Raw genomic sequence first — 20,098 nt, 5'->3', positions numbered from 1 at the left:
ATGCACTAATTTATTGTAATGACATCATTTGTCCCTGCAGCTGAATGCCTTGGCACCAGAAACAAACTCTGATTCTTGGGATAGTTTCATCTGTTATGAAAGATCTCATCAATAGCTTGTTAAAAAATCAAATCAAACTTGTCCATTTGCCTGCATTAAACCTTCCTGCAGAAACAGCTGTTGGAGCAGATCTGGGGAGAACACTGAGGGAGGATTGCATGGAGAATTTCCCTTAGATTGCTCCATCGAGGAAGGGGCAAGTTTTGCTTCCCCCACCTCAATGGGATGATCAATGATTAAGCTCCCAGAACCAACTGAATTCTTGGTATCCACAGGAGACCAGTCTCTCTTCAGTGATAGACACTGGTTTCCCACTTCCCCTCCCATTCTCTGATATCACAGCTCCATAAGAAATGTTCTATTATTTACAATCTGGCCAAATCCTACAGTCCTTACTAATGCAAAACTCTGGAAACATGGACCAGTTAAAGAACAGATGTGGTCCTTACAGGTTCTTTTGAATTACATAGTTAGTAAAATACCTACAAATAGTCAATAAAATTATCTATCCAATCTGCTACATGAAACATACGAAACAGAGAGTGGCTCAGACGAAAAGGCTGTGCTTAAATATTTAATCATTGTAAGTGAGGTAATTGCGTCCTATCTTTCACTTTCAACAGCATGTGCAAGATCCTATCTCATTGCTAATGACAGTTAGTGTCTCCAGCATGCAGTGTTATGGACAACATTTCAAGTTCAACGTGCTTTCATTACACCACAGATGGAACTCCAGGTGGTTACGAGTTTAGTTATAAAAACCTATGTAGAACGGAATAGTTAATTATGTCCTATAAAAGTTGGAACCTTATTGGTGAAGAGGTGGAAATCAATACTGGAGGCTACTTTCAATATACCAACGCATTCTTGAATGAGAACATTTCTCTGTCCAGAAAGGAGGTTTTCTCTCGTTCTGAGTGGAATAGAAACTGAAGAGAAATGAGAGTTTTGCTGTGGACTGCAATGGTAATAGGACTGGCCAATAGGATTCTGTATCCTGAAGAATTTGCTCTCAGAGCTTGAGAAAAGAACCAGTGTCTTTAGCAGCATGCTGTAACTGAGTCAGGAAGTCAAAAACAGACTCCAAGAAGAGACTGCTGAATTGGAATTAATTTGCAAACTGGATACAATTAACTTAGGCTTGAATAAAGACTGGGAGTGGATGGGTCATTACACAAAGTAAAACTATTTCCCCATGTTTATTCCCCCCATCACCACCCCACTGTTCCTCAGACATTCTTGTCAACTGCTGGAAATGGCCCACCTTGATTATCACTACAAAAGGCTTTTTTTCTCTCCTGCTGGTAATAGCTCACCTTAAGTGATCACTCTCGTTACAGTGTGTATGGTAACACCCATTGTTTCATGTTCTCTGTGTATATAAATCTCCCCACTGTATTTTCCACTGAATGCATCCGATGAAGTGAGCTGTAGCTCACGAAAGCTTATGCTCCAATAAATTTGTTAGTCTCTAAGGTGCCATAAGTACTCCTTTTCTTTTTGAGGAAGCACTAAAGTTATACGGATGGCTTGGTGTTAATGATACCCCTGTGTTGCCTGTGTAAGCTTTAACTTTTACCTAATCTGGTTAACCTATGTCTCTGATCTATTTTGTGGCCTCACTTTAGTTCTGTGCTTTACAAAACTATATCAATCTGTCTGAAAGGTCTATACAAAGACCCATCCATGGGCCAATGAAGCTGTGAAGTTGATGGCCCTCAGAACCTTAAATTCATTTGTGACCTGATTCCTTAAGTTGGTAGATCCCAGCACAGTTTGCAAATGAACTTCTTCACACACAAGAATAAGATATCCATTCTGATTTTATTAGATCTGTCAACTGCCTTAGACACCATTGACCATGAGGTGTTCCTAGCACATCTGCAATCCCTGGCTTGGAATGCTTTTGTTCCTTTTTTTCAGAGAGGGCCCAGCAGGCTGTGATGAGTGACTGTCAATCAGAATGGAGGGATCTCTTATCCCAGAGCCGGAGGGAATTTCTACTAATAGAGCATGGGGGTTGGCGATTTATTTACTTTGGATGGAATGCAAAATCTTTTGTTATACAGCATAATGGCATGAATTTGATCCTATTAATTTCCATCTCTGTTCCCAGACCATGGACGCGGGCAGCTCTTGGTTAGAGTGTCATCTTATGTCTGAACCAAAAGAATGCAAGATAAATACATCACAAAAGCACCAGATGCAGCACAGCTGTCAGTCAGTGCTTAGGCCTGGGGTGTGAACAAGACTCCTGCAGGTCAGGGCTGAAGGCCGCTGTCAGGGTTGGAGTGGGTAACTTTGAGAGGCTTGTCTGCATGTTCCCACTGTGCCTAGTTCTAGCCATGGCCATTAATCGCTTGCTTTCACTAAACCCAAACTGAATGAAATATTAAATTAGAAAGCGCTGCTTGGGCTGGGGGATGGGGGAGAATGCAAAGCCTCACCTTTGAGAGAGGGACAAAAATAACCAACATATTGTTAGTGAAGAGAACAGATTGTGGGCATGGGATATAGATTTTTCCAGTTTCTCTATTTTTAGTCTTTACTGACTTTGATGTTACAAGGAGCTCATTCTTTAAAATAGACCTTTAAACAAACAGAGAGTGAAGGGAGAGCTTGTGAAAGGGACTGGATTTACAGCCTGTGGCTGAGATGTGTATTCACAAAACAGGTACAGCACAGACAGCTGCTCTGCAGCCTCCCCTCACAGAACCATCCATATATCAATTACTTCAGCTAAAGGAACAACTCCGTCAGTTGTTAGCATGTAGCAAGCTGTGATCTTGACTGGGGACAGCCTCTAGAAGGAGTCTTGACTGGAGACTGTAAATCACTGTGTGACAGGGCCTACCTCTGTGGTGCCCCTTGTGGCCCAATGGGATACTAGTAACCCTGTTGTGGGGTCTCCGATAGTCAGCTGTCACCTCTCAAGGGTCCAGGGCAGTGATGCTTTAGCCTTCCAGCTCAGGCACACTTGAGTCCCATCCTTCTGGGGTACTGAAGTCCAAAAATAAAGGAATTCTATGGACTCAAAACCAGGGTTGTCTGAGACGTCTTCAGCAGGACCCCACCTTTCTACTCAGGGCTTGTCTTCATGCAGCCAGTCTGTTTAGCCTGTCTTCCTGGGCCCAGTCCTCCCATCCATTAGGAGGCTCTTCTTGGCAGTAAGCTGTCACAGACACTTGGCTGAAAGCAGGCTTCTCTCACGAAGGGAGAAGCAGAGCTCTGCTCCCCTTCCTGGTCAGCCCCAAACTTAGCTGGTCTCCTCTTTTTACCTCTCCTCTCCACTCCTGACATCTGCTACATGTGTAGCAGGGTGGGCCAGCTGGATCCATAAGCCCTCATTAACCTCCTGGAGCCTCACCATTGTGAGGCCTGGATGCCCCATCCCACATGGCATCTCTAAGTCAAGTTTGTCCTGAGTCCTTAGGTCCACAGGAGATCGAGTCCCAGTCACGAGTGAGTGCCAGGCTGTTAGTTGCAAAGGGTTACCAGTAGAGGGAGTTTTGCTCACGTGCACTAAACCAGGGTTTGACCAATCACGGTGATACTGGCACAAAGGGCAGTTACAGAGCAAGCTCCCAGAACTCTCGCCCTGATCTGCCTCATAGTCCGTAGAATTAATGATGTTTGTGAAGTGATTTGGATCCCACGTAGAAGGCAGGCCCTATATAAATGCAGGATCATTCTTGTTATTGTACAGAGCAGGGGTCATAATGATTGATACTCCAGGTTTTAACAGAGCATTCAACTAAAAATGGATCTAGCTCCACTGTGGGATAGTGAGATTTTTATCTGCTGCTTCCTGATGTCGACAGCATAGCTGTGAAACCAAATGTACGTGGCACCCATAAGTCAGAGCCAAGGTGTACTGTACATTCACTCCTCTCTCTGCCCACAAGGGGAGGATGTTGAACAAGAGGTGACATGTTCACTGCATCCACTGCTATAGAAGCATGTTTAAGAAAGCTGTTGGCACTCGTTGGAGCTTGTTAAAGACATTTCACATGCGCCAGAAAGAAATGTGACAAACCTATTGTGATCCCCAGAGCACCCCAATGCCAGAAGACAAAGGGCTCCCTGGTATTTAGCAGTGAGTCTCAGCTGGCCTGACCAGCTCAGTATACCCCAACTCACCACTGTTATAATCTGCATCTAAAAGGTGTCATGCAAGGTATGATATACAAACTGGTAACACACTGCTGATTAACACTACTGAGTGGTATATGTACAGATGCTATACAGAAAACTATATCTATGGACTGGAAATATGTCCTTAAAATTTGTTTGGCAGGTAGGGCTTAAGTCATCCTGCCCTAGACAAAGGGATGTGGTCCTGCCTGCTTGAATGTGTCTCCAGCGTAAACTGAGCAAAGAGACAGGGGAAGTACATTTACATAAAAGGTAAACAAAGCTCACAACCTAGCGAGTGGGGGAGACAGCCACTTAACTCTCACAGTGGGGGAGAGGAGACTGCAAAAGTTAACATGGCGTCAGCTCCCTGGTGGACACAGCAAGCTGAGCCCTTGAAAACAAAGATAAACTTTGAGGATATGAGCAGAGAGAGAAAGCCATTTGGCATCCGTCACTTGAAGAGACAAAGAAACCAAGTGCTTTGAGCTCTGTGTTCGATCCTGGCTAAGACCTGGCCAGCCATGCTGGAAGAACAACTGTGGGGAGAAAACGACTTTGACCAAACGACTCGAGGTTGTTCAGTGAGGTTTTAGTCTCGGCAGTCTATTTTTTATGCTTTGTTTGTAACCATTTCTATCTCAATTCTGTCCGTTTTGGTATCACCTAGATGTCTGTTCTGCGTTCATAAGCGTAATCCTGTTTTATGACAAAACCAACTCAGGGCTGTGTTTCAAACTGAGGAGTAAAATCCTTGGCCAAACTAATAAGATCATGCTGTGAACTCTCTTAAAAGAAGCAACAAACTTCATAAGGTTTTGTGCGTGCTACAGTGAAAGGGGCTGAGCACTTCAAAGGAGACGGTTCTGGGGAGACTTGGGTCTGGAGGGGCTGTTGATGTCACCCTGCAAGGAGTAACCAGGCTGGTGGAAACCAGGCTGAGGTCAGCGTGCTGGGAGCAGGCTGCCCGGGCTCTGAACCAAAGATACACAGCACAGAAGCATCCAGGGTCAAAGGGCGGGTGGTGACACAACCGCTATTGGTCTGGGTGAATGCCCAAAGTGTCACACCCATACTGGCAAAAGGGCAACAAACAATGTGTGAACGTCACCCTCTGCACTTACCCGACGTTCTCCACGAGAACAAGAGGCGTTTCCATCTGGGCCAACTGCTTTTGTTTAGAAAAAAAAGCAGATGTTCTGAGGCACGGTGTAGAACAGTGTTAAAATGCTTTAGATTACATTTATCGATTGTAGATTGTCACTAAGGCCTGGTCTACACTAAGGGGGGGAATTGATCTAAGTTACGCAACTTCAGCTACATGACTAATGTAGCTGAAGTTGACGTACTTAGATCTACTTACCGCAGTATGTTCATTGTGGTAAGTCGACAACTGACGCTCTCCTGTTGACTCCACCTGCGCCTCTTGCCCTAGTGGAGTACCGGAGTCAACGGGAGAGCATTCAGCGGTCAATTTATCACATCTAGACTAGACACGATAAATTGACCCCCGCTGGATTGATCACTGCCCGTTGATCCAGCGGGTAATGTAGACAAGCCTTAACAAGAAAGACTTGCACCTCTGGCGTTTTGGTTGTGTGCTGTTTATCTTGTCTAGTTAGATTGTAAACTCTTTGGGACACCAGTCTTTCCACCTGTGCTAACTTAGCACAACAGGAAATCTTACTATGTCAATAGCCAGCTAAGGAAGTGCTCCTTTAACTCAACTGGAAGTGGCCTCCCCAAGTGTGTGTGTGATTTATTGGGTAAATATATTTGTGGTCTGTAGCACATGAATGTGTGATGTCAGCACCAGGTTTGAAATGTCTTGGCTCCCTGGGGCCATATGTATTAATCTGAGCCCTGCAGTCTTTTCAGTTTGAGTTCAACAGACAGTTGAGTGTGTGATTTTCTTTTAGAAGATAACACTCTGCACTTCTACAAACAGTAATTAGTTAAGGTTAATTAAAGCCACCTTGAGTGAGGTATTACTGTGTCTGTTTTATAAGGAAGCTGGGTCATAAAGAGTTTAGATGACTTGCCCAAAGTCATGGCAGAGTCAGGAATACAACCCTAAGACACCTGTCTCCCATGCACATGCTCCAAACAAGACCATGTACCTTTCCTTCCATTCGGCTGTGACTTCACGGCAGTGGGTGACCACAGATTCATTTCAAAGCCTCTAACTACTAAAGGGCAATACAGCCACAGATATCTGAGCAGATCTGAATCCTTCCAACAGAGAGTAGCTGTGAAATACGTACGCTACCCAATTTGTACACATAGGTGTTTTAACACAGCACAGAGCTGCCTTTGGGAGCCTTTTCAGGTTACATAAACCCTGGTTTAGAAAATCCTGCTACCATAACGTGTGTTTCACAGTCATGACTCGAAAAAGAATTTCACCAAACCTCTGAAACCTGCTCTGCGGGTTGTGGGAGTGAGTAGCAACCAGGCTCCTGCTCTGGCGGGCAGCCAACCGCAAATCCTTTCATCTCTGGATGTCAAATAATATTACTCAGTGGTAATATCTGGCTATTGAGTTCTCAAATGAGAAAATAGGTCACATCAACCTGTGCATGTTGTGTGTTCCTCCTTTTGCTAGCTGGGACTTGCTGGTATTCAACGTTTTGTTGCTTTTTCTCTCAGAGGAGGAAACACATCTTTCTTGCCCCTGTCAGGTTCAGGTTGTTTATATCGTATGTGAATGTGGGGGTACAGTGGGAGTTGGCACACGAACCTCTCAGCTCTTGGGACATACATTAAGTTACATGTGGACAGTATTGGGAGGTCTCTCATACAGGTCCTTATTGGCACTAGTACACACCACCAAACCACTACTCAAGGGGTTAGAGCCCCATCTTCCCTTCCATCCCCATACATCACACAGAAGGGCCAGAATGACATAAGGTGCCCTAAAAGTCCCACATTGAGCTGGAGGAGAATTCCTTCAGTGCAGGACTGACTGCAGAAGACAGCCATAAGGCTACCTTCTGAGGACCCCCTCACAAGCTCTGATGTAGAAGGCATGCTCAGAGCAGGGCTGGGGGCAGGAGATGGATGTTTGAACAGGGAGACTCCAGGCAGTGCTGCACCCTATAGGGCAGCTCCAGGAGGCTACTCTAACTTCAGCTGGCCCCCAGGGCTGCCAAAGTTCTGCTGAGGGCCTCCACAGGCCCTGGGGCAGCTCATGATTGGGAGAGTGCAAAGATGGCTTAACGCCACTCTAACACCCCCAGGCTCCTGGGCAGTGAATTCTATGCTGTGCCTCAGAGTCCTGCATGGAAGTGTTTCCATACACCCGACACCAGCTCCAGCACAGGGAGTCCTTTAGATACCAAGTAGTATCAGTGCTACCATTATCATCACCCGTTCCCAGGCACACACCACACTGGTTTCTTCAGACTAACTCTGGTCTCTGTAACTCTCTTAATAGTTCACCCTACTGTTACTGGGCATGGTTATATACTTATGTTATAAATAGCCAACAATACACCATCCATAGGTGATGCTGGGAAGGTCGGGCCGGTATTTCCTGCAGCCCGCACCCCTGTGTGAAAAATAAGAATGTAATCTGCTCCATGTGAGGAGAATGGGTTATGGTCCTCAGGCTCTTGGCAATAGGTCAGTGCAGCCTTCACTTTGGGTAAAGTTTGAGTAGCCCTGATGCAAGTTGAGTTTGCTTTCATACACAAGTGGCAAAACATATGCTTTCAGCCTGCGAAAGCTTTTATCTTACAGTAGGAAAAAAAGCAGAATGAAGGAAATACAGTCCCCAGAAGAGAGTACTGTGTATCTGGCTCCTCTGAACCGGGCAGTAGCACCACTGAGAACAAAATGGCTGCCTGCCCTGCCCACAGGAGAAGTTCTTAGAAATGTAATGGTGCAGGAGACAGGAAATAAAAGGCATCACAGTGCCTTAGTTATATACACTGCAGAGTTGGCAATGGAAACAGTAACAAAAACATAATTACACCCATGAAAGCTTGTGCTTGGGGAATACCATAAAATGTAATAACCGTGTTTATTTTTCCTGCAGCATTTTAGCCATTTCTCTGAGCAGAGAATTTGGTACCAATAACTACGCTATACTGCTGGGATGTGGGAAGAGTAAAGTTTGGCTTTATCTGAGCTTTTATCTAGATGACTTTGTGTCTTGGGTGGCTGCAGTGCAACAAACTCTGTTATCTAGGTTAACGAGCAGCAAGACCATGTGCGGTGTGACAGATGGGAGTTAGTTTTAATCTTCAGGAAACAGGAGATTCTGGCAGGGACTATGGTGAATCCAAACCAAAAAGAGACTGAAGTTGTTCTGTGGAAGGCTGGGTGAGTAACTCTTTAATAGGCACGTAAGGAGCATAGTTCAGTTTTAGTAGCCATGGCATTGTCTGCACTCATCTCATTGTCATGGTTACTTATAATGCCCATTTTACTATGTGCTGGTATAGTGCTGGGCACTAGACAAACACACAGTAAGAGACAATCCATGCCCTGAAGTGCTTAAGATCTCCCAAGCTAAACTGGGTCAAGATATGTCCATGGTTGGATGGAGCCGTAACTCTCCCTCCCCCCTCCCCAAGTGCTGCAGGAAGTGCTGTTGCTGGTTTTAATAACTGGTGTTTGCTCATGTGTTTGTACAGCACCAGTAAAATGGGGCCCTGATGGTGTTTGGGGCATCTGGATTCTACTGTAATACAAATAATACATGGGTGCATCTTATGAGCACCAACCCAGAACGTAAAAGTATTTGAAGGCTTTCGGGGGGGAGGAAGCTTGGGGCAGGACACAGTGTTCCTGCAAAGCACAAACCTAAAACCAACCATATTCAGGAGTATGCTCTGGCAGGACATTTATTTGTTGAGAGGAACACCTTCAAAAAGGGTGTAAATTCAGTCCCTATCCTCTGTGTGTGTACACTGTGGTAGGAGGAGGGGGAATGCTACTTCTTTAAAATGGACTCGTAATGTTTTACATTATGTATGTATTTGGTTTGATTTATAATGATTATGATAGTTTATTTGTATTACGGTCACATCCAGAAGTCCCAGCTCAGATCAGTGCCTCATTGTGCTAGGCACTGTACACAGACATAGTAAAAGAGAGTCTCTGTCCTTGAGAGATTGTAGTCTAATTAGCCAGACAGATAAAAGACAGAAGGAGAAACAAAAGCACAGCAAAGTGAAATGACTTGCCCAAAGTCAGAATGGATTAGTGATAGAGCCAAGAACAGAACCCATTGTTTCTGGCTCCCAGTCCAGTGCCCCGTCTACTAACCAGTGATGCCTCACAGGTATCTAGCTTGACAATAGGCATCCGAGAGGATAAAAATTGCAACCAAAATATGGCAATACATTCTACTGTATGTTTGCAGGTATGGAGGTGGGTGAGTTGCTGGTCTGGTGAAGTCCCCTCAAAAATGCCAATCTAAGGACTAAACAATGCCTTGCACAGATTTTCTGAATGTCAGTTCATAACCATTCTTCTGCCATTGCCACACCACTGTGGTTACTAGTGAGCTACCCTGTGGGAGATGTTCTAATCCCATTAGCATCTCGCTGTAGCTATTGTGAGGCCACCATATTCAGTGCTAGTAAGAACAGAGTGAACGTTAGACTAAGTCTTTCTACTATGATACTGTAGGGAAGTGCCACATGGCCCCCTCTCAGCTATTTGGTGTGCCACGGTGCTTGGCCAGTTTCTGTCATCCCATGGTCATAAACACACCCAGGCTCTTTTCCTTTCACCCTGTGTTCCTTTTATCCCACAGTTCTTTTGCAGACAGAACACGACACATGCATATTGCAGCAGGGGCTTCTCAGACAGCTTTTCTTCTTCATACAGTTCACCTTCTGAGCTCCTCCCCCTGCTTCCTGTTCCTCCCAATTACTGCCACTTGTATCAGTAGTCTTGTAATTATCACCCAGGTGCTCATCATCCCCCAATAGAAAAGTGGTTAACTGCTTCCAGCTAAGCCTGCAGCCTCTTCTGTGCTGCAGCAACATGAGTGATCAGGGTGCTGCGGCTAGCACTGTGACAGAGACAATAATAATGTTAAATGTTGGCACCGTATGTATTTGAGTAATAGATATATTTCGAGTTAGTTTCCAGTTAAGGAATTATATTGTGACGGCAGGAGACCCCAGCTGGCACTGCTACATATAGTTTACAAGCTCTTTCTCTTCGTGTTTTAACGCTGTTCAGTCTTTGAAGAAATGCTGCACCGCAGTTAGTTTGGTAATGTAGTTTCTTTTGGGTGAAGCTATTGCAAAGAGCAGGAGAATTTTCACTCTGTCTTAACCGCTTGCAGCCGAGTTGCTTCCTGGGGGCTGGAAATTGATGGTTTGGCTGAGATTTCTGAAAGAGGGATTTGCTTATGTGTCGGTTATGACCAGACCTGTTCAAAAACTGGTATACACAGTGTAAATAAAACAAGTTACACTAAGAAAATACCCAGACTCCATGACACTGATTTCTCCTCTAATGGGAAACTGACTGGTAAGACCCCAACATCTACTATGGCTCTGCAGAAGGGTGACAGTATTGTTGGTAGAGTTTTCCACTGGCTGTTAAATGCCATGGATTACAGTTATCTTGGTCATCTTGGGCTAGAGAAAGGAGGAAGTTACTGTGAGCAGATTATGTGAGAAAATTTTATATTTTGTAATTTTTATAAACTGAAACCTGTAATTTTCTGGTCAGTGCAGTCCACTCCAGTCAATAAGTCACTGATTTCAGGCTTTGAACAGTGAATAGGGTAATCCTGACTATCAAAGAACTAATGGGTGAGAATCAGGTTCTGCAGCTGGCAAAGGTCACTGAGAGAAAGCCTGTTTAACTATTATTTTGGCTTGTTGGCTCAGTTCGTCATCACTCTAAAAAACCCAAACCACTCACCACCTTGCTATCCCATGGATGTTTTGTATGTTTCTAGATTTTTACCAATGGTCATATCATTGTAGTGCTAAACAACACTTTCCACTGCTGCTCCAAAAACATGCCAGTAAAAAAACCTTGGTGCGAATTAAGAATGAAGTGAATCTAGGATCTTAACCAGCTCCCAGTGAGCCCTCTGAGAATTGGATCAAGCCGTTAGTGCTGGAGAAAATTGCTAGACTGAATTCCTCTAGTTATCCATAGACGGGTATGGTACAGGCGGCAGCAACGCAGGCCTCCTCAGCCAGACTGCCTTTGTCTTGGCCTGGCGAGCTCAGTTGCCATCCCATTGAATCTCTGGCTTCTTTGCTGAGACAGCCACGAGACGCACCAGCCATTATGTAATAGTGTCCAATTTCTCCACTTAAGAACTGGATTGTTACCACCAACACAATGGGGTCCCAATCCACGACTGGAACTCCTAGGTGCTACCATTATACAAATAAATAGTTAGAATCATAGGACTGGAAGGGACCTAGAGGTCATCTAGTCCAGTCCCCTGCACTCATGGCAAGACTAAGTATTATCTAGACAATCCCTGACAGGTGTTTGTCTAACCTGCTCTTAAAAATCTCCAGTGATGAAGATTCCACAATCTCCCGAAGCAATTTATGCCAGTGCTTAACCACTCTGACCGTTAGGAAGTTTTTCCTAATGTCCAATATAAACTGCCCTTGCTGCAATTTAAGCCCATTGCTTCTTGTCCTGTCCTCAGAGGTTAGGAAGAACAATTCTCCCTCTTCCTTGTAACAACCTTTTATTTACTTGAAAACTGTTATCATGTCCCCTCTTCTTTTTTCCATACTAACCAAACCCAACTTTTTCAATCTTCCCTCATATGTCATTATTTCTAGACCTTTAATAATTTTTCTTGCTCTTCTTTGGACTTTCTCCAATTTCCCCACATCTTTCCTGAAATGTGGCACTCAGAACTGGAGTAGAGCGGAAGAATTACTTCTCGTGTCTTGCTCACAACATTCCTACTAATACATCCCAGAATGATGTTTGCTTTTTTTTGCAACAGTGTTACACTGTTGACTCATATTTATCTTGTGGTCCACTCTGACCCCTAGATCTCTTTCCACAGTACTCCTTCCTAGGCAGTAATTTCCCATTTTGTATGTGTGCAACTGATTGTTCCTTCCTAAGTGGAGTACTTTGCATTTGTCCTTATTGAATTTCATCCTATTTACTTCAGACCATTTCTCCAGTTTGTCCAGATCATTTTGAATTATAATCCTATCCTCCCAAGCACTTGCAATCCCTCTCAGCTTGGTATCATCCACAAACTTTATAAGTGTACTCTCTATGCCATTATCTAAATAATTGGTGAAGATATTGAATAGAACCGGACCCAGAACTGATCCCTGTGGGACCCCACTCATTATGCCCTTCCAGCATGATTGTGAATCACTGATAACTACTGTCTGGGAACGGTTTTCCTACCAGTTATGCATCCACCTTATAGTAGCTCCATCTAGGTTGCATTTCCCTAGTTTGTTTTTGAGAAGGTCATGCAAGACAGTATCAAAAGCTTTACTGAAGTCAAGATATACCATGTCTACCGCTTCCCCCCATCCACAAGGCTTGTTACCCTGTCAAAGAAAGATATCAGGTTGGTTTGACATGATTTGTTCTTGGCAAATCCATGCTGACTGTTACTTATCACCGTATTATCTTATAGATATTTGCAAATTGATTACTTAATTACTTGCTCCATTATCTTTCCAGGTACAGAAATTAAGCTGACTGGTCTGTAATTCCCCGGGTTGTTCTTATTTCCCTTTTTATACATTGGCACTGTATTTGCCCTTTTCCAGTCCTCTGGAATCTCTCCCATCTTCCATGACTTTTCAAAGATAATCGCTAATGACTCAGACATCTCCTCAGTCATCTCCTTGAGTATTCTAGGATGCATTTCATCAGGCCCTGGTGACATGAAGACATCTAACTTGTCTATGTAATTTTTAACTTGTTCTTTCCCTATTTTAGCCTCTGATCCTACCTCATTTTCACTGGCATTCACTATGTTAGATGTCCAATCACCACCAACCTTCTTGGTGAAAACCGAAAAAAAGAAGTCATTAAGCACCTCTGCCATTTCCACATTTTCTGTTATTATTTCCCCCCCACCCTCCATTGAGTAACGGTCCTATCCTGTCTTTGGTCTTCCTCTTGCTTCTAATGTATTTGTAAAATGTTTTCTTGCTACCCTTTATGTCTCTAGCTTGCTTGATCTCATTTTGTGCCTTGGCCCTTCTAATTTTGTCCCTACATACTTGCGTTATTTGTTTACATTCATCTTTTGTAATTTGACTTAGTTTTCACTTTTTGTAGGACTCTTTTTTGATTTTTAGATCATTGAAGATCTCCTGGTTAAGCCAGGGTGGTCTCTTGCCATAATTCCTATCTTTCCAATGCAGTGGGATAGTTTGCTCTTGTGACCTTAATAATGTCTCTTTGAAAAACTGTCTTCAATTGTTTTTGACTTGCTTCCCATGGGGTCTTACCTACCATCTCCCTGAGTTTGCTAAAGTTTGCCTTCTTGAAATCCATTGTCTTTATTTGCTGTTCTCCCTCCTACATTCCTTAGAATCATGAAATCTACCATTTCATGATCACTTTCACCCAAGCTGCCTTCCACTTTCAAATTCTCAACCAGCTCCTCCCTCTTTGTCAAAATCAAATCTAGAACAAAATCCAACCTAGAACAGCCTCTCCCCTTGTAGCTTTCTCCAGCTTCTGAAATAAAAACTTGTCTCCAATACATTCCAAGAACTTGTTGGATAATCTGTGCCCTGCTGTGTTATTTTCCCAACAGATGTCTGAGTAGTTGAAGTCCCCCATCACCACCAAGTCCTGTGCTTTGGATGATTTTGTTAGTTGACTGGAACTCCTATGTGCTACCATTATACAAATACATAATAAGAATAACAACTCATTTCTCATGAGCCACTGCTCAGCCACCAGATGGTAACAACTTTCAGCCACTGCTGACACCATTACCAAACCTATCCACCTCTGGGCACTAACACCATTATGATATGAGTGCATCACTAGCTCGTACACCATGGTCCCCACTGCATTATCAAAGCTCTCTATATCTATTTATGGCCATCCCATAGTGTAGTTACACTACAAGAAAACACAACTATGAAAAGGGCCCTTTTAAGGGACGACTTGTGAGGTGAGCACAGCAAACCCTGGCACTGTCACTGCCAAAAACCAGTGGGTGCCTTTGAAAAGCATAGAATATATTAAAGATTAAATAAAGGCCGCAATAGCAAAACCTGAGCTGATTAAAAGCAATAGAAGTGGGAAACATACTTTGCTTGCCTGATCTTTCTGAAAACTCATTGTTCACTGTCATTTTGAATGCTATACTTGCAGAAGTATTGCCCCGAACAAGGCACTGAACTACAAATTTCAGCAAAACACTGGAGAGTGCTTAAGAGGATACATCTCTGCCAAGAGTTTCCTGGGACTTTCCATTTGTCCTCTGTCAGCACTACGTTCAGCAGTGATGCAAAGCGATGGCATCTAAGAGGCATGGGAGAGTCCAATTCACAGTAAAGATGGAGGCTATGTCAGCACTTAAATCACTATAACAACACAACTGCACCACTGACGCTGCACCTCTGTAGACACTCACTACAGTGACGGGAAAGGGCTGGTAGCTCCCTGAGAGGTGGTAGCTGGGTAATAAAAGATTTTTTCCATCCACTTAGCACTGCCTACACCAGGAGTTGGGTCACCTTAACTATGCTGCTCAGGGAGAGCTGGGTTGACCTAACTTCTTAGCGTAGATCTGGCCAAAGATTTTCTTGCTACACAGATGATCTAAACAGTATTACTGAATTATCAGCACTGATCTTTGCATTGGACTCTGACTCATTACCAATGCGAAGTCAGGGCTTTAGTGCTGAGCGAAGAAAAAAAACGTTACTCACCAGAACTTTATTTTCAACCACATCAGAGTTTACAACTTCACAGCCAGCAAAACATGGAGAGATGTATTCAATCCCATCAGCCCCACATATAGGGTTATAGGCCTTATCGAGGCAGTTGCATTTACTGTTACATTCAAAAGAGTGTTGTCCAACACCAGAGCTACAGTAGAAGGAAAGATATGACTATATTAATATAGGTTTCAGAGTATATTAATATATACATTGTGGGGTTATGTAGTATACCATATATAGGTAGATATTAGAGAACAAGAGCTTGCTTGCTTAACACTGCAAGTGTGAATTTGTGGACTCTGTCAAACCCACAGAAAATATAATTTCCATAGATTAATTCCTGTACCTCTAAAAAAAAAAACTCTCAAAAGTTTGAAAGTCTGGCCATGAACAAAGCATGCAGCCACTTATATTTGTGCCATATATTTCTCCTACTACTACCATCCCATGCAAGTGGAGCTTAGCAGCTCATGAGAACTAATGGTACCACATCAGGAATATGTAAAAGTAAAAAATTCCCAATTCAGAATTAATATTTTCTTCTTTAGTATCACTGTGTGTGAGCAGGTTCCTTCTGCTCTAAACTACAGTCCACACACTGAGTAGTCCAAACTCGCCTCCTACCAGGGGTCTCTTTTTCTTAATAGAGGGTAAGGGTCTGCTTGCATTTCAGCATGTAGAGAGGTGGCCATTATTTCAAAAATATTCTCTCCATGTTAACATCTTCGTAAATTATCAACCAGTGAATGATGAGTCAAGCATTTTCCAGTATGAATTTTTGATACTGAATTATTTGTGATAAAATTAATTAAACTTGTGGGGGTTTGTGACCTTTTCATGGATTTTTTTTTGGTTTAATTCCTGTGTAAACTTTGTGCAGTGCACGTGGAAAGGGACAGTTTATAAATCAATCAGTCAGCCAAAGAAAATGTGTTCGAGGGCCAACCTTACAGTCTATATTTACGAGTGGTACCTTCGTCTGTAGTTAAGGCCAGCAACTTTCTGTGTAGGGCAGCCCAGGAAGAGGAGGGGAAAGGCAAAGATCACACAGAGGAGCATGCCAATGACACACATGCTGCCACACTGTTTCAGAGTCATTTGGAACTTCTTCATGATGGCTCCACCTGCCACTATTCCAACCATTGCCCCAGGGATGTTCACAGAACCTTGGGAACAGAAACAAGAGCAAGAGAGTTAAGATCCAAATATGCGTGATAATATTTCAACACCTTCCAGTCAACACAGAACATAGTAAATGGATTAAATGGTAACTGTTAGATCTCAAAATGTAATTGTAAAAAATAATTCCCTGTTTTTTCATGTTATCTTTCATCAGTAGATCTCAAAGCACTTTACAAAGGAAGTAAGCATCATGTCTCCATTTTACAGAGGGAGAATCTAAGTGAAGTCACTTGCCCAAGGTTACCCCACAGACCAATGGCAGAGCCAAGAATAGAACCCATGTCTCCTGTGGCCCAACCCAGGGCTCTCCCCATGAGGCCCACTATCTCCTGTAGGAGGGAATGGGAAATCATCATCCAGTGGGGGGAATTTCTACCAGCAGGCTCTGTTCTTGGTTCTGTGCTATTTGATATGTTTATCAATGATCTGGAAGAGACCATACAATCATAGCTGGGAAAGTTTGCAGATGACACCCAAATTGGCGGAGTGATAAATAATGAAAAGGACATGTCAGTTTTACAAAGCCATTTGGATCACATGATAATTTGGGCTCACCTGAACAACATCCATTTTAGTACAACTAAATTAAGATCATACATCAAAGTGGGAGACTGTACTTTGGAAAGCAGTGGCTGAGAAAAGGACTTAGCAGTCATGGTGGATAACCAATTGAATATAAGCTCTCAGAGTGAAGCAGTGGCTGAGAGAGCAAACATGATCCTTGGATGTATCAGCAGGGGATAATTGCATAAAAGTAGGGATCTGGTCTGACCTCTGTATATAGCATGATTGAGATCCTTACCAGATTACCATTTCAGTTCTGGTGTTTACTCTTTAAAATATCTAACTCTGTACTCCAGACCCATCTCCTTCTGTCCAAACTAAAATTTCCCTTGTCTCTCTGACATCTCCTCGTGGGTGACTAGCCATCAGCTCAAGGTCAGCATGACTGGGAACGGTTTTCCAACCAGTTATGTATCCACCTTATAGTAGCTCCATCTAGGTTGCATTTCCCTAGTTTTGTTTTTGAGAAGGTCATGCAAGACAGTATCAAAAGCTTTACTAAAGTCAAGATATACCATGTCTACCGCTTCCCCCCTACCCACAAGGCTTGTTACCCTGTCAAAGAAAGATATCAGGATGGTGTGACATGATTTGTTCTTGGCAAATCCATGCTGACTGTTACTTATCACCGTATTATCTTATAGATATTTGCAAATTGATTACTTAATTACTTGCTCCATTATCTTTCCAGGTACAGAAATTAAGCTGACTGGTCTGTAATTCCCCTGGTTGTTCTTATTTCCCTTTTTATAGATTGGCACTATATTTGCCCTTTTCCAGTCCTCTGGAATCTCTCCTGTCTTCCATGACTTTTCAAAGATAATTGCTAATGACTGAGATATCTTCTCTGTCAGCTCCTTGAGAATTCTAGGATGCATTTCATCAGGCCCTGGTGACATGAAGACATCTCAGAGCTCTTAAAATATTTTAGTTACTTCTCAGTCACACTTCCTTCCTGGGGAACTAGGCCCTTGATATTTAACACTCTTCCTTGACATCTGTGCTCAAACACCATCCACAGTTGAGTTCCTTTTATCACATCTTAAGTCAAAGATAATCAGGCCTTTGCTGGGTGGACCATAGGGTGTGGAATACACTTCTGATTTCTTTCACTACCCTCCAGGAACTAAAAACACTGGAGAGCGATTAAGCAAATTCACTCAGGTTGTAATACCTCCCAAGAGGTACCATCCCCTGGAGAGGCTCGCATATACTGGTTCAAACTGGATTTTCTAGAGAACCAATTGACAAAGAAAGGACTTTTGGATAAAGAGCCTGAGTCTAAAATGAGTCAGGGCCTTCCTTCTGATCCAGCAAATGGACAGCACCTTCTGTCTAAAGGAAGGGCCCCAATCCTTAGGGAAGGGTTGGAAGGACTGACACCAACCAGAGCCTTTGTGGAGATAATGGTGGTGATCTCTGATAAGCTTATTAGAATGAGTGTAGGTTCTTTATTGTTTGTAATATGTTTTCTCTGTAATGCTTTCACCTTAAGAATAAATGTGCTTGCTTAGAAAGGGCTGTGTAGTAACTTAAAACCATGTGAAATTATGCTGTTTATAGCTTCTGAGGAGAAAAGCAAAGGAGGCCTGCTCAGGCGGTCTGACTTGCTGGGGAATTCACAGTGTAAGCAAAGAACTGTACAGCCTGGAAATACGCTAGTTAGGAGGGAGTGAGATGTGTGTCTCTGCACAAAAGAGGCCATGGCTGGGGAGCTGAAAGCCTGAGAGCGGGTGCCCTTGCTGAACCACGGAGTGGGAATACAGTTGCAGTTGCCCTGAACTCTGATATCATCTTACTTTGATTTCTCCACACACGAAGAGCAAACAGATGGGACCACCTTTTTGTTCTGTGTTTGGACAGCACGTAACACAATGGGGTGCTGGTCCTTGACTGGCACTCCTAGGCACTATCATCATACAAATAAATAATATAATAATAACTTTTAGTCCTAATGATTTTTATTTTAATTTAAGAGGACACAGAATATCCATCCCTCCCCCCAGCCAATGTTTGCATCTGAGAATATATCTGAGAGAGGGAGATTGCATTGGCCTGAGTCCACATGAGAGAGTTAAAGGTGCAGTAAACAGAAAGAGAGTTATAGCATTTAAATAGATAGGTGCACCATATATCTATTTATCAAAGGGGACACTGAGGCACAAACACCTTATGTGGCTTGCCCAGAGTCACATAACTAGCTCAATGGAAAAGAAAGGAGCAGAATTCAAGAGTCCAATTCCTGTGAGATAACTACTAGAAAAACTCCCTCTGCAAAACTGTATGCTCTTCAGTCAGTTTCAGGGAATGCTGAATATACTTTTGTAGACCTGTTCCTGAGCTACTTTGTAAATGAGCCCCACCCATCTCCAGCCTTACCTCGCTTCTGAGCAGATCAGACCATATGTATCTGGTTGCTGTCATGTAAACTGGGTTTTGTTTGAGTTTTGCTGTCTCCTATGTAAAATTCCATTGAGTTTGGGGTAGCCTATCAGGAAACAAGGGCTTCAGTGTTCCCTAGCATGTTCAGTAAGAGCTGGAATGTCTCCAGCAGTAACAGGTAGTACTTACCTATGATCATATTGGCAAATGATGCAGTGAGGGAGAACTGCCTCTCCAGGAATTTGCCCATGAATGTTGCTAAACCGGCAACCATGGCGGACAGATTGACTTGGGCCAAAACCACCAGCAGGTAGACTGGATGCCGGAGATTTCTCAACAAAATCAGAGGAAAGACTGAAATGAAAAGGAGAATTTAGTAACAAAAACATATTTATATACAGAGCTGGCTGCAAAAGGGAAGTTCCATCTCATGGCAGGTTAGCATGCATCCCACTACCATTATAATACTTAGAATTATATAATACAGTGATAAGAGTAGTAATAATATAAGAGACAGGTTTCAGAGTAACAGCCGTGTTAGTCTGTATTCGCAAAAAGAAAAGGAGTACTTGTGGCACCTTAGAGACTAACTAATTTATTTGAGCATAAGCTTTCGTGAGCTACAGCTCACTTCATCGGAGACAACTAGCGAGGAGGTGTGTGAAACAGATACTGGAAATTAGCTAAGTGACACAGCATTGGTTCCAGGTCAGCCAGCACACATACACAAAACTATTGAGCCAACTACCGTGCTAATAAATCTTTAACAGCTATGGCGGAAATTGGAAAAGGGGGGCAGCAAGGAGCATCTCCATATCTATTGAATAGACTTGATTAACTGATGATAACACCCTTTCATATTTATCAGCTGCTGAAACACA

The 20,098-nt window shown here is 43.2% G+C and overlaps 1 protein-coding gene across 1 annotated transcript in view; it reads right to left on the bottom strand.

Moving 5' to 3' along the window:
- SLCO2B1 (solute carrier organic anion transporter family member 2B1) overlaps nucleotides 1–20,098 on the bottom strand; it is a 102,123-nt gene that overhangs the window by 9,709 nt on the left and 72,316 nt on the right. Inside the window, exons 9-11 of the mRNA XM_074942887.1 lie at nucleotides 19,407–19,571; nucleotides 16,063–16,255; nucleotides 15,078–15,237 (exon numbers count right to left, since the gene is read on the bottom strand). Of these exons, the coding sequence (XP_074798988.1) occupies nucleotides 15,078–15,237; nucleotides 16,063–16,255; nucleotides 19,407–19,571 (518 nt within the window). The remainder of the gene's footprint in view (nucleotides 1–15,077; nucleotides 15,238–16,062; nucleotides 16,256–19,406; nucleotides 19,572–20,098) is intronic.

Source organism: Natator depressus, chromosome 1, assembly GCF_965152275.1.
Source record: "Natator depressus isolate rNatDep1 chromosome 1, rNatDep2.hap1, whole genome shotgun sequence".
NCBI lineage: Eukaryota > Metazoa > Chordata > Testudines > Cheloniidae > Natator > Natator depressus.
Note: the sequence above shows the minus strand (reverse complement) of the source record. Positions and strands in the feature narration are given on the sequence as shown.